This window comes from Calonectris borealis, chromosome 18 (genome assembly GCF_964195595.1).
Source record: "Calonectris borealis chromosome 18, bCalBor7.hap1.2, whole genome shotgun sequence".
Lineage (NCBI taxonomy): Eukaryota > Metazoa > Chordata > Aves > Procellariiformes > Procellariidae > Calonectris > Calonectris borealis.
In genome coordinates, this window is record NC_134329.1 from 11,116,109 (window position 1) to 11,130,967 (window position 14,859).

The window sequence follows — 14,859 nt, forward strand, 5'->3', positions numbered from 1 at the left end:
GACGAAGGACCACGGAAACCCCCACAGGTTTTGCCCGTCTCCGCGTCTCGGCCCTGCCGCTTCCCCCGCTCCCCCGCGGCGGCGCCCGATCGGGGCCGGGGCCGGGCCCCGCGGGGCGGGTGCGCCCTCTGGCGGGGGCGGGCGGCGCAGGGCCGGGGCACCGACGTCGGGGAGGGCAGTGGGCGGTGCCCGGGCCGCCCTGCCCCACTCCGCGCATGCGCCCGGCGGAAGGCCCCGCCTTCCCCCAGAGGGGCGGGGCGGGCGGCTTGGGCCGCTGCGGCCGAGCATGCGCGCGGCGCCACGTAGCGGCGGCGGCGCCTCTTAAGGCGGCGCGCGGGGCGGGGCCGGAGAGCGGCGAGGCGATGGCGCGCGGCGGCAGGAGCGCGGGGCGGCCCGCGGCGGCACCGGCCCCCGCCAGGTACCGGGGGCGGCGGGGCCGGCGGGTCTCTGCCCCCCCGTCCGCCCCTCTCTGACTCGCTCCTCTCCGCAGCCCGGCCCCAGCGGCCCCGGTGCCGGCGGCGCAGCCGGCGCAGCCCGGGCTGATGGCGCAGATGGCGAGCACGGCGGCGGGCGTGGCCGTGGGCTCCGCCGTGGGACACGTCGTGGGCAGCGCCCTCACCGGCGCCTTCAGCGGCTCCTCCGAACCGGCCAAGGCGGCGGCTCCCGCCCAGGTGCGAGCGGGGCCGGGCTGGCGGCGGGCCTCCCCGGGCCGGCGTCCTTGTCCTGCCCTTGCGGGGCGGGGCCCGGGGCGGGCTGTGGCCGTGGGGCGGTGGGCTGCGGGACTGGGGGTGAAGAGGGGCGGCGGGAGCCGGGCAGGCAGAGCCAGTCCTGGGGAGCGGGGACCGCCGGCGCTTCTGAGGGCTGCTTGACCCGTGCAGCGAAGGACAGACGTACCAGCAGCCCAAGGTGACAGGGCTGTTCCTGCTGCGAGGTGATAAGGAGCCGCTGCGCTCGCAGAAGGAGGTGCCTCTGCCCCCAGACCTGCTTGCCTAACCAGGCCCTTGCCTGCAGGAGCCCAGGCAGCAGCCCGTGTACCAGCAGTCGCCCTATGGACCCTGCCACTATGAGATGAAGCAGTTCCTGGAATGTGCTACCAACCAGAGAGACCTGACCTTGTGCGAGGGCTTCAACGAGGCTCTGAAGCAGTGCAAGTATAGCAATGGTGAGTCTGCGCCTGTCCCCCCAGGAGGGCTGGGCAGTGAGGGAACTGCTGCCAGGAGAATACCGGAGAGGGTTCAAAGGTTGCAGAAGCAATCTGTTGAGGTTATAGTGCCCTTCAAGGCTTTAAATAGGAAGCAGTTCTGCCTTTCCTGTGCCCTGGAATGCAGAAGGGAACTGGAAAGGGCAGGAGAAATGATTGTGACCATGTGTCTGTGAAGGTGAGGAGGCCGTAGGTACCCTCTTAGAGGTTCCTCTCTTGTGGCTGTGGGAAGCCTGCTGCTTTCCCTGTTTGATTCCCTGATTCCTGCTGCACCTGTTAAAGCAGATGTCAGTAGTTATGTCTTGATCTGGTCACCTTAGGTAAGAGAGCTTTTATTAACTCCAGCTGCAGGAATGTGCACCTAATGCTGAACTTGTGCTTTCTCCCCTGTAGGTGTTTCTTCTCTCCTGTGAAGAATCTGCCCCCTTGTAGGGAAGAGGAGCCTGGTGTAGAGCCTTGCTGCCTGCAGGGAGCAGAAGGATGAGCTGGAGGGGAACAGGCTGACAGACAGGAGTCTTCTAGTGGTAATTCACTTCTGGACTAGTAGGGAAGGAAAGGAATGGTTGGACCTGTGGGACTTCAGAATTCAGATAGTGCTGTATTTATTACAGAGAAATAAAGGAGTTTATTTGGACCTGTCACTTGTGCATGTTCTTTATTTAATTCTCAAGCTAAAATTAAGCTACCAAAATGTTAACAGTATCAGCCACTTAAAGGACAAGGCACAGTTGTGTATTTCCTGCAAACAGGAGGTGCAGCCTAGCAAGGACTGTGCCTGCATGAGTTGGCAAAAGCAGATCCACAACTGACCTGAGAGTGGATTGGCTGCACTCCAGGCAGAGGAGGGGCTGGAGGGACGTAATCTGAGATGTGTCCTTACAGTATTTTCAATAACAAATTATTTTTCTATTGATATCCTCTTCCTGAAGAGCTGTTCTGACCCTGGAGCTAAGAAAATGTGATCTGTCTGGCTGTGTGACTCGGATACAGTCGGCTGATCTTACTTAAACGCCTTAGCGGTTATGCAATGTTCTCAAGGTCACCAGCATCAGGTTAAGGTTGGAGCTGCTTTCCTCTTACAGTCACTATAGCAGAACAGTCTCATGAGTCCTGCCTGCAGACTGGCCTCCAGCAGGAGACCCTGCTCCTCATTTTGGTGTGAAAGAGAATTTTGAGGCTGCAGCTGGAGTTTTAGTGGCACAGTAGTGAAACCATGACACTTTCAGGTGCTTAACTACTGAATCTTCATGGCAGAACTTATCTTAACTGCTGACCTCTGGGTGTTGAATATTGGGCAAATTCTGAGCCACCTGCCTGGATCTGTGAGGAAGTCCAGGCCTAGATGGTAAAAGCTGGCAGCAGATACTGGAGGCTGGTGTTGAAAGTCCTGCTGTGTCTAAATGTCAGGACCTAAATTCTTGGTGGTAGATATGTCCTGAGCTGTGCCTGGCCTGATTTGGGGTGCCATGTGCTCTACAGGGAAAAAGTAGATGCCAGCGACTCACAAGCCTAAGTGCCCTGTGTGCTGAGCTGCCCCAGTGTGAACATGGAGGAACCACTGTAATGAAGTTGTTTTAACTAACTCCCTTTAAGAAATAAATACTGGACTGATGTTGGTGTGTGCTGGTCTGGGTGGAGAGCTGTTAAGGAGAACCATCAGGAGCACCTGCAGCAGGTGTGTGCTGTCTTCTGACCCATCTTGGCTAAGTGCTAGCAATGCTGCTTCTGGGGTTGGGGAGACTCTGGATGTCTCTTGAACAGCTTTTCCTGGAGACTGCAGTGGACAGTCTCTAGAAGGCCTCTAGATGGTGTTGAAGGCACTCATCCAGTGATGTAGGTGCATGTTCCTCTGGCTGCCAGTGCAGGTGGGTTGAAAGGAGGTGCAGTCTCTTTGTCACTTGGGAGTGCAGACCATGCCATGGGAACATGAGTGACCCCTTGAAGCAGGAGGCTTGGTGCTTGTTCTTGGCTGTGGTGCTGTGTTTGTGTGGTCAGCGTGCAGCTTTGGATGCGGTAGCATGAACCTCTGAGAGGAGCAGGGGGATCCCAGGAAGAGGAGGTAAGTAGCAGAGGATTCTTGCCGAGCTGGGGGTGAGTGCTTGGGCAGCATGGCGTGGTGGTTGAGCCCTGGTGGTGGCTGTGCTGTCTTTGCGACCAGTAGTGGGTCTGTTCCTCATCTAGGGGTGCCCTTGAGCTCTGAGCTCTTCTTGCTCTGTGAGGTGGGCCTGGGCCTGGTTGGGGTGCTGGTGAGGGGCTGAGTCCTCCTCTGCAAGGAGCCCCTCCTCCAGTGGTCTCTCATCTGGGTGTTTGCTGAGAGCTTCTGCAGCTGATCTGTGGAGTGATCCCCCCCAGAGTTGGATGTTTTCCTTCTGTGTTGGTCAGTTGCCCCTTGGCGTGTTGAGTGAGGCTATGCCAACCTGTAAGACTGCAGCCTGGGAGAGGGACTTCTGGGTTTCCTAATCCCTCGTGTTGTCCTTCCCTCCCTGTTTGTTCCAAGGAAATGTCCCCTCTTTGCTTTGGAGCCCTCCAAGCTGGGGGTGGGGTTGTGCCTGGTGTGGGTTGGGAGGGCAGCAAGTGCCTGCTGTCACACTAACTAGGAGGGATTCTGCAAACCAGCTCTGGCTTCTGCTTGTCCCTTCTCTTGCTGCCTGAATGCACTTGCTACCCACAGCCATAACCAGTCCTAACGCTCAGTGTTGTGAGCGGGCATAGTGGAATGCAGAGGACAATCCCATGGATGGTGTACAAGGGCTGTGGTGGGGAGAGGAGTCACGCCTGCACCCCCGGCTCCTCTGTGGAGGTGAGGTGGGTGCCTGTCTCTTACCTGCTAGGTCAGGGTAGTGTTTCCCCAGGTTCTCTAGCAAGGATTCATAGCAGGTGGCTTCAGAGCTTTCTCCTGCCAGCAGAATGGGAGAAATGGATTAATATCTCTCCTGGCTGAAAACCAAAGTCAAGACTTGTAGCTGGGGCAGGTGGCTCTGCCCAGGAAAGGTTCCTCCTCCCCCAGAGCAGCCACCTTAGACAAACACAAGGTTAGCTCTAGCTCTTCATTTGAGCTGGCTTCTGTCTCCTCAGAGCTACTGTGCCATGTCCAAGTGACTGCTGAATGGACCCCCTCTCCAAAGCTGCATCTTTGTTTCTAGGAGGTGACAGGGTTTTCCTGGTGTGTGGGACAGTAAATTGAAATGGTGTGTGACACCCCTGCTGCAAAGCAGACCCTTCTTGGTGCAGAGGCTGAACTCTGCTGTTTCGCCGAGGAACTTACGGATGACTCTGATGAGGATGTAGCGCTCCCTTTCCCGAAGGTATTTACTGGCGAATTCAGATGCAGGATTTTCCACTTTGCTCAGGTTCATCAGGGTGCCAGTTTCATCCAGAAGATCAATGCAGTCTGGAGGGAGAGAGATGTGGTGAAGAAAGTCCAATGTGCCCCTGCGTAGCTAGCATGAGCCTGTGGGGTTTAGAGGCATTTTCCTTGGCAAGTTACGCTTTTAAGAGAATCTGTTGAGGTCTAGAGGGAAGGAGGTTTGCTGCCCCTTTCCCTGTGTTTTGGGATGATCTGGGATTCCCATGTGATCTGTTTGTTACCCTCTGCTGCTTCTCTATGGGTGAGTACCGGTCCTTCTGGTGACCGCTGCTCAGGAGCACTTGTACCTTCAGGCCTGCACTGACACTTCCTCTTCAGGTGAGCCGTGAGGATCAGGACGCGGCACTGCAGGTTCACCATCTCTTGGCAGTTGGCTGCAGACAGGGAATGAGACCTGAGATATGCCCGTGGTCACCCTGAATCGGGGGGCCCCATGGACTTGGCAGAAGGCACAGCGAGTGGCCAAGAAGTGCCCGCTGTTGTGGCCAACAAGGGTAGGATGCCTGCATGGCCATCAGCAGGGCTTTGAGCTGCTGTATTACAGCCATGTCTGCTGGTGTTTGGTGCTGGGAATGCTCCAGGTTAGGAGTGGAGATGAACATTTTGATTTGGGAAAAATGCTTCTGATTCATGAAGTGCTTCTGTCCTTCAACTTCGTTTCATCAAACATGAGTAGGAAAAAGCAGTGAACCCTGGACCTTGCTGGTCCCCTTCCACAAAATTCTCCTGGTCACAAGAGGAAAGAGCTGGAGATCACAGCTGAGTCACCAGGGGACATTTTGGCCGTGAACTCTCACCAAGTTTGTCACGATTGAGAAATCCCCAGGGCTGACACACGTCAGTAGTCAGAGCTGGGGATCCAATTCAAATAGCAGAGGGAGCAAAGGCTTAGGACCATGTGTGTCTGGCGGCTTCAGCTGCAAGTGTCTAGGGTCAGGCAAAGGCTCTTGGCCAACTGAGCAGGGCGAGGACAGGGTCTGCTTGTTCCCTCCCACCAGCCACAGATATCTGCTCTCTGAAGCTGAGGGCTGGGATTTGAGCCAGGGAACCCTTCGCACACAGCTGGGAGCAGAGGAGCTCTGCTGGCAGCTGTCTCTTCTGCCCCATGGCTCTTCTTGTTGTGTCTAGATAAGCAGAGCCCTCTCCAGTGATTCCCCAGAGCTGCAAGGTTGGGAACTCATCCTTGCCTCTGGCCTCCCTCCCTGCAATTAACTTAGCTCTGCTGGGATGGTTTTCCTCCATGATTCATTGTGTAGGAGTTAAAGATCTCCCCCCCTTTTTTTTTTTTGGACAGATGAGGCAAAGGATGCTGATGTGCCCTGGCAGAGCTCTCCTGCCCTGTTCCCTAGCCACTGGGCATTGCTGTGCATCACGGTGCCATGCCCCTCCCTGCCCCTCATGGGGCCACCACCTGGTGGTGGTGAAGATGGTCCAGGTGACCAGCCAGCCCCCAGAGCTGAGGCAAAGCCAGGGCTTTCCGCATGTACCTCCATATCTCACCGTAACGAACACGGCGTTTGGCATGCCTCTTCCCGGAGCTGCTCAACTCCGGCTGGGAACCGGGCCTGCGATGTGGGGGCTGCTCGTGCCGGGTGCCGTCCTGCAGGCAGTGGGGATGACAAAATGCCCGATGGCAATGGTGTTAGCTGCTGGAGAGCCCAGGGGAGGGGCTGCGTTTCCAGCCGATGCTGTTGTGGTTTCAGTAGCCAGATTTCCCAGCAATGGGGAATGGCCCCCGCAGATTCCCAAGCCTCCTGCAGCTGGGCAATGGGAGAGGGTGGGTAGAGCAGGGGCTGGGCTAAGCAACAGGCTGTTGTGAAGGCTGTCTGCTCTGTGTGGTCCCAGCTGCTCTGAATTTCAGACTTTTTGCAGTCTTGTGGTGTTTCCTGTCCCCGCTGTTTGTCCTGCAGCTCGTCTGGGCTGGGATGGTGCCAGATCTGCCCACCCTGCTCCTAGCTGAGCCCAGCGCTGCTGCAAGGGCAGCTGCGGTCTCCTCTGCAAGATGGTCAGATGCCACTGGAAAAACCTTCCTCAGGATCCTGCCTGCTCCGGTCCTACTCTGGAGCATGAGGTGTTTTGCAGCCTGGGAAGAGCTGTGGGCAGTTGTAAGGACAGCAGCTGTACCTGTGCTGCGGAGCAGGAGGAAGCCACAGGGCTTAGCAGCAAATGTGGGGTGGTGCAGCAGTAAGTCCTGGTCCATGTTTTGCCCTGGCCTGACGGGGTAGCTGTGCCTGGTCAATCTGGGATAAAACCTGCTTCGTTTGGGTGAGTTCCTTCTGTTCCCTGAGCACCTCTTGTACCTCATGCGGGAGGGAATAAAGCTGGCAGAAGAGGGTGAGCATGGCGCTGGGCTCGTACCTGCTCTTGCACTTGCATAGCCAGGTACTTTCCTGCACCCCGCAGCTGTCAGTGATGTGCATGGCTTATGCACCATCTGCATCTTCCATTTGTTGCCCAAATGTTGCTGTACAAGTGATCCTGCAGCAGTGCTTAGGGGGCCCTGTAGCAGCATCCCCTTTTCCTGCGGAGATGCTGAGACATACAGATGAAATCATGTCCCCGGGCTGGTCAGCGGATGTGGAGGACCTGAATGGTGGGAACCAGTAACAACGCTTATGTACTGCACATCCAGTGCTTGCTGCTCTGTGGACAAATTCCCTTTCTCCAGAATGCCCCTCCTTGCATGAGGAGGTGATTTCCTTCTGCCTTGGTGGGTCTTCGTTTTTCGCAGGCTCTGTCTAATCCATGCACCTGAGCTGCTGGGGGCTTGGTGACAGGGTATATGTGTGACACTCCTCACCTAAAACACATGTGCAGGGTGACTCCCATTCACCTTGCCACCACCTTGCAGGGTCTGGGGACTGCTGGTGGGCAACAGCTGGAGCTGCAGCATGCTCGTACCTGCATGGGCTCAGGGGCCTGGCTGCATCAAACAGAAGCTGCTGATATGCTGCAATGGCAGGACTTCACAAGGCCAGAAGACATCAAGGCAAAGCCCCAGCCTTGAATGGGCTTTGGAGCTGGTCTCGTGCAGCTGTTGCTGCCTGCTGTAGGCTGGCTCTAATAACTCTGATACAGCAGGTTTGCCTGGATGGGCACAGGTGGGACACAGCCAGGCTTTACTGCATGTGCAGGTGTGGCACCTATACACTCCACATCCCCCTGGCAATGTACCCCTGGCTGCCCTCCTGTACTGCAGCAGCCCCTGCAGCCCAGCTGTGCAAGGTGCTGTATGGTCCCATCAGGTCTAACTGGCACCTCACTACTTCATGGCGCTGCAGGTGCGGACCCTGCTCTGTGACATCTGTGTTATAGCTGCTCTGATTGCCCCAGTCATCAACTTTCACTCTCATTTTCCCCTCACTGCTCCCAGGGGAGTCTGTGTCACAGTAAATTGGGCAAGGTTGTGTGGGTAACTGCTTTTGTTAGACCAGCTGATAAAGAATGCGGAAAAAATAGGCGAGCCGTTGGGTGCACCAACCCTTGTTCAGAGCACTGCAGCATGGCAAAGCAAAGCAAGCGTCCAGCTTGCTGCGTCACATCCTGGGATGATGGTGGTTCTTCCTCTTCAGGATCTGCCCGTGCCAGAGACATGGTGCTGGCGTGTTTAACAATGCAGGGCTCTGTCTCAGAGCTCCATTTTCCCTCAAACCCAGAGCACGCAGGGACCGGTCGTTTTAGGAACCACTTGCAAACATCTTTGGCTTGGGAACACCTTGGGAGCAGGGCTGGGTGCTGCAGAGGGGAGGGAAAGGGCCATCCCTGGATGGTGATGTGGTGGCATCAGGGGGGCTGAGCCTGCCTGAGGAGGGCAGGAGGTACCCACTGGTTATGGGACAGTGCAAAGTGCCTGCCAACCACCCTGCTGTGAAGAACTGCCATCGGCCGGTGGCTGGAGGGTGCAGAGACTTGCTGGGGGGAGGCCAGCCCTTGACTGTGGCTGGCTGTGTGATGTGGCGTCTCTGGGCCCTGTGTTGGGTGTTACAGACAGGAGGGGCTTTACACCTAGTGAGTTCGGCAGCCTTTTGCTGCAACGGTCTGCTGTCGTTCCGCACAAGGCACCAGCTGTGCTGCAGTCGTGTCTCGCTGCACCAGCTCCCTTGGGAAATGCCTTCCGGCAGGTGACTTCGGCAGCCACCCCCGCATGTTTGCCCCTGGCTGCTGTTTCTGAGGCAGCCCTGGCAAAGAGGCAGCGCTCTCAGCACCGTTGGCAGCTCCCAGCCCATGCTGCGGGGCAGTCATTCTTGTCACAGCGATGGAGCTGCATGGAGAAGGGAGCAGCAACTTTCCTTATATTGCTTCTGCGATGAGACAGCTGGGGGGCTCTGGCACATCCTGTCTTTCATTCTCCCTGGTGGCAGAAGAGCCAGCTGGCTCCCAGCCTGCTGCTACCACAGGGCATCCTTGGCATTGTGTGGCTCAGGCTCCTGGTCTCCTGCGCACCTGGTGGCAGAGGCCTCGAGGCAAAAGGTCTGAGTGTAAGACCACAGAAAAACCTCTCTTCTCCCCCCATCAGAGAGGGGAGATGGTCAGTGATGCCTCCCCACCGTACCCCAGTGCCTGGGGCAGAGGGTGGTGGGGTGGGCTGTGCGTGCATCGGTGCACCTAGAGGAAATGGCCTAACCTGGAGCAAAGGTGGGCGGTGGGTTGCAATGCTCAGCTCTCGCCCCACTGCTTCGAGCCCCCTCCCTGAAGCCCAGCTGCAAGCAAAGTGAGCAACGTGGGGAGCTGGAGTCCCCGAGCCCCCTGTGTCATTTACATATGCCTCACTGACGCCAGCGGCACAGCAACCTGGGTTCGTGCAGCACCACAGACCCTCTCCGAAACAGCCTCCCTTCCTCTGCTTCCTGCCATGGCCCTGGGCTTCATGGTCCTGCTCCTGGTGGGGACGATGGGGACAGGTAAGGGTGGTGTGACTGAGCTGGCTGTTGTCTGGGGGGGGCACTGCAGGGTGGTGGGCAGGACTGGACTGTACAAGGGGGATGTTAGGCTGAGTAGGGCGTTTTGCTCCAGGGCTGTGTGGTGTGATGAGCAGGATGGAGGTTGAGTAATGGGGTTGCCTCAAGGGAGCAGGCGGACATTTTGGGGCTGAGGGCGATGGGGGACATGGCTCAGCCCATCGGTAACTGCATCCCTTGGTGTGCGCAGCTTCCAGGGCTCAGCCCGTGCTGACCCAGCCGTCCTCTGTGTCAGTGCTGCCTGGGCAGACTGCTCGGCTGTCCTGCACCCTGAGCCCCCAGTACAACATCAGCGAGTTCGGCATCTCCTGGTACCAGCAGCGCCCGGGGCACTCCCTGAGGTACCTGCTCTATTACAACTCTGAGCAAGACAAGCACAAGCCCGCCAAGATTCCCGACCGCTTCTCTGCTACCAAAGACCTCGCCAGCAATGCCTGTATCCTCATCATCACATCCGCCTGCCATGAAGACAACGGCAACTATTACTGCTCCCTGTCACGTGCCTTCAGCTGGTTTTAGAAACGGGGAACAAAAGCTTTCTGCATTTTCCCTTGCAACCCTGATGCAAAGCCTCAACAGGGAGAATGGCAGCCCTAGGAGGAATGGGAAAAGACCCTCTTGCACTTGAGCAAGCCCAGCAGCGCTGCGTTGTGCTGTGACGTGCCGCAACCTCCTCTTTGACCCCAAGCGTCCCCCATGGAGCATTAGACAGTCTGATACGGTGCGAGACCTGCCAGGGCTCAGCCCAGGAACACCCAGGAGCGGGGATCTCCTGCTGCGGTGGGAGGACAGAGGGCTCTGCCATGGCCTGGCTTTCCTGGGCTCTTCCAGCACTTGGCACAATGCGGGCTTGATCCCGGCTTGGGCTTCCGCACAGTTTGGCTCCCCTGATAATAAAGGTTAATCCTTAGCCACGCGGCTTGTGTCACGTATGTAGTGTCCAGAGGAGCCCTTTGGGCGTCTCTCTGCGGGATGGCGCCATGCCCTGGGGTACCTGCGATAGGAGGCTGAGCCAAAGGCGCTATGGCGTGGAGTTTGGTGGGATCTCTTGGGCCTGGATAGAGCTGCGTCACCCACCCCTGGCAGAGCCCATCTTCCCCAGAGAGACGGAGACCCCCACCGCAGGTGCCACGCGCAGTGCCCTGCCCACGGGGAGGTCTGTCCCCACGCCGTAAGGACCTGTCCCCTGCCGGAGCACCCTCAGTGCCGCCTCATGGCCCCCAACGTCTCCCCCCCGCCCCCGTCTCCCTGCGCCGCCATCTCCCCTCACCCCACCCTCCCTCGCAGCCCCAGCACCCCCCATAGCTTCTGAGGGGAAAAGGACACGTTTAACCACAGGGGCACCTGCGGGTGCTTTATATGAACATTTTCACACAGAAGGATAATACATTTTTCCACAAAAATACCACAGATTTAATTAAAAACACGGGGGGGGGGGGGGGCGGAGGGGAAGACGCCAACGCGTCTGGCTCCGCAGCACCGGTGACAACCGCGCCTCCGCACTGCGCATGCTCAGCACTGCGGGCACGCGCAGAGGCGGGCGTTAGGCGCCGACGTCACGTGGGGAGCTGCTGGCGCTGCCATTGGCTTGGGGGAGGAGAAAAAGAGGCGCGTCACTTCCTGGTTACCTCAGCGCGCGTCAGAGTAACGGGGTGACTGGTGCCGTGTGGAGCAGCAGGATGGTGAGCGGCGGCCAAGGGCGCCCGGGGCCGCTTCCCTACAGCGCCGGGCCGGGGGAGCGGCCCCGAGCCCGCAGGTTCAGCGTGGGGCGGCTGCTTGGCCTGGCTCGCCCCGTTGTGGCGGCGCCCGCCGCCTTGTTCTCCCCGGGCAGCGCATCCCCTTACCTCCGGCTACGTGCGGGAGCGAGAGCGCCTGGCTCTCCCCGCGTGGGAGCAGGCGCGGGGCAGCTCGGGCATGATGAGGGGTTGTTTCCTCAAAGCTGAATCTGAAAGAAATCCCTGCTGGGCCTGTAATGGTTTGCCAGACTCTGCGAATGCTCTGGAGCGGCAAAAAGGTTTTGTGCTGTTCTGTGGAGTAACCTGGTTAAAACTCTCTCTTTCCTCCTGCTGTGTGCAAAGTTGGTGTTAGTATTAGGGGACCTTCACATCCCACACCGGTGCAGTGGTCTACCGGTGAAGTTCAAGAACCTGCTGGTTCCAGGAAAGATTCAGCACATCTTGTGTACAGGAAACCTCTGCACCAAGGAGAGCTATGACTACCTCAAGACTCTGGCTGGGGACATCCATGTTGTTAGGGGGGACTCTGAGGTAACGTTCTTACTGCTGTTAATTCCTTCCCATATGCTGTGGTTGTCTCGATGAAACCTGGGGAGTCCTTCAGCATTAGGAATTCCTGAACTGTAATTCACCAGGATAGGAAGTAGGGATGAGTAAGGCTGAAGAAACAAAATTATTTTCTAGACCCTTCTTGTTGCATTTGCAGCAGGGGGGACTGGGTGTGTGGGGGGTAATGCACTTGATTCATATGAACTCTGGCACAAGTCTGTTTGTGATTGCTGTGAGGCTGCTGGAGTCTTCCAGCTGGCTGTGCCGTTGCAGGAACGGGGGATTTGTGTATGTGTGTTTATTTACTGTTGGGTAGCCTTGAGGCTCCTGCTCTCTGTGCAAATTCCCCGCCCTTTCTTCTGCAGTTGCTCTTGCTGGGGTGTGGTACAAGCATCCAGTGGGTCCACACATTGAAAGAGACCTTGTGTGCTCTAATAGTGAAAGGCGGGTTTGTGTCTTGGAATGTAGGAACCTGCATTGCATAGGTGAGGGCTTTTTGCATTGGCTGTTTTATAGGCTGTGCCTTTCTCCTTCTCAGAGCCTGAATTATCCTGAAGAGAAAGTTGTAACTGTTGGGCAGTTCAGAATCGGGCTGATTCACGGCCATCAAGTTATTCCCTGGGGCGATGTGGCCAGCCTGGCACTGCTGCAGAGGCAGCTGGATGTGGACATTCTCATCTCAGGACACACGCACAGATTTGAAGCATTTGAACATGAAAACAAATTCTACATCAACCCGGGATCAGCTACAGGAGCCTACAGTGCTTTGGCAACGTGAGTGAGGGGGACCCTGGGCTGCCCAGTGCAGCAGAGCCCATAGGTGTTACCTGAAATGTGCACGGTCACCTGTGAGTGTCTGGCCACTGTGCTGCAGAGCGCTGGCGAGGTGTCATGAGGAGCAGGCGACCAGCTCTCTCCCTTCCCAGGGAATGCAGTGGGGCTCCCCTGTTTCCAGCATTTTACTTAGCCCACGTGTTGGGCATGACAGCCCGGCACCGGTGTGTCTGGGGTTGCTTCCTGGGCCTGGAGAGGGCTGAATTGCAGCAGCTTCTTGAAGTCGTTTTGCCTTCTGGTGTCTGCCCAGAAGTTGCATGCTCATATTTTGCAGGAAATCAGACTGCTGGAGGCATCGCCAGCTTTAGCGTCTGAGCCTGACACGACTTAGGCTGTTCAGTAGCCTCGAGGGCTGTTCTAGGCTCAGCGCAGCTCTGCAGGAGATGCTGTTGTCAGTGCCTGCAAACTGCAGCGTTTCCCAGATCCCTGCAGCCCTTGGCAACCAAGCGTATTAAATACATAAGCATAAGGTATGTTAATAGCTAGAAGTGTAAGCTAATTGGAAAGATCGACAAAGTATGTTTTCTTTCCAGGAACATCATCCCTTCATTTGTACTGATGGATATCCAGGCTTCCACAGTTGTGACTTATGTATACCAACTAATTGAGGATGATGTGAAAGTAGAAAGAATTGAGTTCAAGAAGTACTGAATCATGTTCAAACCTGCTTGTGGACTTACCACCACCTTTCATTCCTTCTCTTTCCAGTTAAGTCGAAGCAGAGGCAGGCCACGGGGGGGTGCTGCTGCTGCGGCGTGCTAGACGGTAAAGCAGCCGCAACACTTTATTGCTTCTGAGCTTGGGGGGGGGGAACCACAACAAAAAAAAAACCACGTTAGTGTTGGTTCCCAACCAGAACTTGAAGCAGAAGAATTAAGAGAAAGAGGCCTGTGGAAAACGTCCTGTGCCTAAGGAGGAGCTGCTGTGTTCCTGGCCTAAGGGAGTCAGAGAGCGGTGGTAGCTTGGCATTGAACCTCTTCTGTAAAACGAACATAGAATAATAAATCGCTGTCTTCATGTGTCTGGGTCCCATTCATTATCCTTCTAAAAGGTGAGAGGGGCCTGGCTTTTGGTGTGAGGGGGCTCTGAGGGCTGAAAGAAAGCTGCCGTTTGCTTCCTGAGACGCAGCCCTGAGACGTTTCAGGGTCTGTCAGAGATGCCCAAGGACTCTTGGCAGCGGCTTTGGCAGACCCATCCCACCTCCTGCTGAGGAGCAGCACGGAAAGGCAGAAGCAGGTCTGGGAAGGGTGGTGCGGGGAGCTCTGCGTGGGCGTGTGGGGCTGGGCAGGCTGGGCGTTTGCCGTCCTGCTCCCTGGCAGCAGGGCCAGAGCGCTTCTCGTCCCCGCGCTGCTGCTGAGAAGCGGGAGCGCCTGCGCTGCCGGAGCGATCGCAGAGACCGCCCCTGGCCCGGGAGGTCTCGGAGCACCAGCCTGCAGTGGGGGTGCGCTGCGGGCAGGGGGTGCTGGCGCGGCGCTGCTGGTGCGAAGCGCCCGGGGCGGGAGGGGAAGGGGAGGGCGGCTGGAGGAGCTGTGCTGCCGCAGAGGGATGCTCGAGGGGTGCGTGGGTGGGTGATGCCAGGGCCGCAGATGGGCTAAAGCGGCTGCAGAGGATGCTTCAGCAAGGCAGAGTAGAAAAGCGTGTCTGCCATCCCTTGGGACGTGTCTGGGCTAAGGTTGTATTTACTAAAGACAGAGTCGAGGAGCATTTGCCCGGACACCTTGATCCTGAGGTGTCAGAGTCTTGTGGCTCCTCAGAGAAACCCGGCTGTGGTGCCTTGGTGTGACGCAGGACCCGGTTTTCCCAGCTGAGTGGCCCAGGGAGCAGGCAGCCCAGAGGGATCTTGGTGCCTTCAGTGGACAGTGGCTGACCCCCGTCTTCTCCCCTCTGTCCTCGCCCTCTCCAGGTTCCCTGGTCCAGGCAGCGCTGACTCAGCTGCCCTCAGTGTCGGTGAACCCAGGAGAAACCGTCCAGATCACCTGCTCCGGGAGTAGCAGCAGCAGCTATGATTATGCTGGCTGGTACCAGCAGAAGACACCTGGCAGTGCCCCTGTCACTGTGATCTACCAGAACAGCAAGAGACCCTCGGGCATCCCTTCGCGATTCTCCGGTTCTGCGTCCGGCTCCACGGCCACGTTAACCATCAGTGGGGTCCAAGCCGAGGACGAGGCTGTCTATTACTGTGGTAGCTACGACAGCAGCAGTGCTGGTCTGATG

General features: G+C 57.4%; 3 protein-coding genes across 3 annotated transcripts; all 3 read left to right on the forward strand.

The window, feature by feature from the left end:
• The first annotated feature begins 332 nt into the window (after positions 1–332).
• CHCHD10 (coiled-coil-helix-coiled-coil-helix domain containing 10) lies at positions 333–1,835 on the forward strand. The gene is made up of 4 exons (XM_075167932.1): positions 333–418; positions 491–671; positions 1,012–1,162; positions 1,595–1,835. Exons 1-4 carry the CDS (start codon positions 363–365, stop codon positions 1,612–1,614), a joined length of 408 nt encoding a protein of 135 aa, XP_075024033.1. The 5' UTR covers positions 333–362; the 3' UTR covers positions 1,615–1,835.
• Positions 1,836–1,931: 96 nt separating this feature from the next.
• VPREB3 (V-set pre-B cell surrogate light chain 3) lies at positions 1,932–10,407 on the forward strand. Its single transcript, XM_075167933.1, has 2 exons — positions 1,932–9,469; positions 9,717–10,407. The coding sequence occupies exons 1-2, from the start codon at positions 9,421–9,423 to the stop codon at positions 10,043–10,045; spliced, it is 378 nt and encodes a 125-aa protein (XP_075024034.1). The 5' UTR covers positions 1,932–9,420; the 3' UTR covers positions 10,046–10,407.
• A 718-nt stretch (positions 10,408–11,125) lies between these two features.
• LOC142090289 (vacuolar protein sorting-associated protein 29-like) lies at positions 11,126–13,453 on the forward strand. Its single transcript, XM_075167934.1, has 4 exons — positions 11,126–11,208; positions 11,605–11,793; positions 12,350–12,585; positions 13,179–13,453. The coding sequence occupies exons 1-4, from the start codon at positions 11,206–11,208 to the stop codon at positions 13,294–13,296; spliced, it is 546 nt and encodes a 181-aa protein (XP_075024035.1). The 5' UTR covers positions 11,126–11,205; the 3' UTR covers positions 13,297–13,453.
• The last annotated feature ends 1,406 nt before the right edge of the window (positions 13,454–14,859 follow it).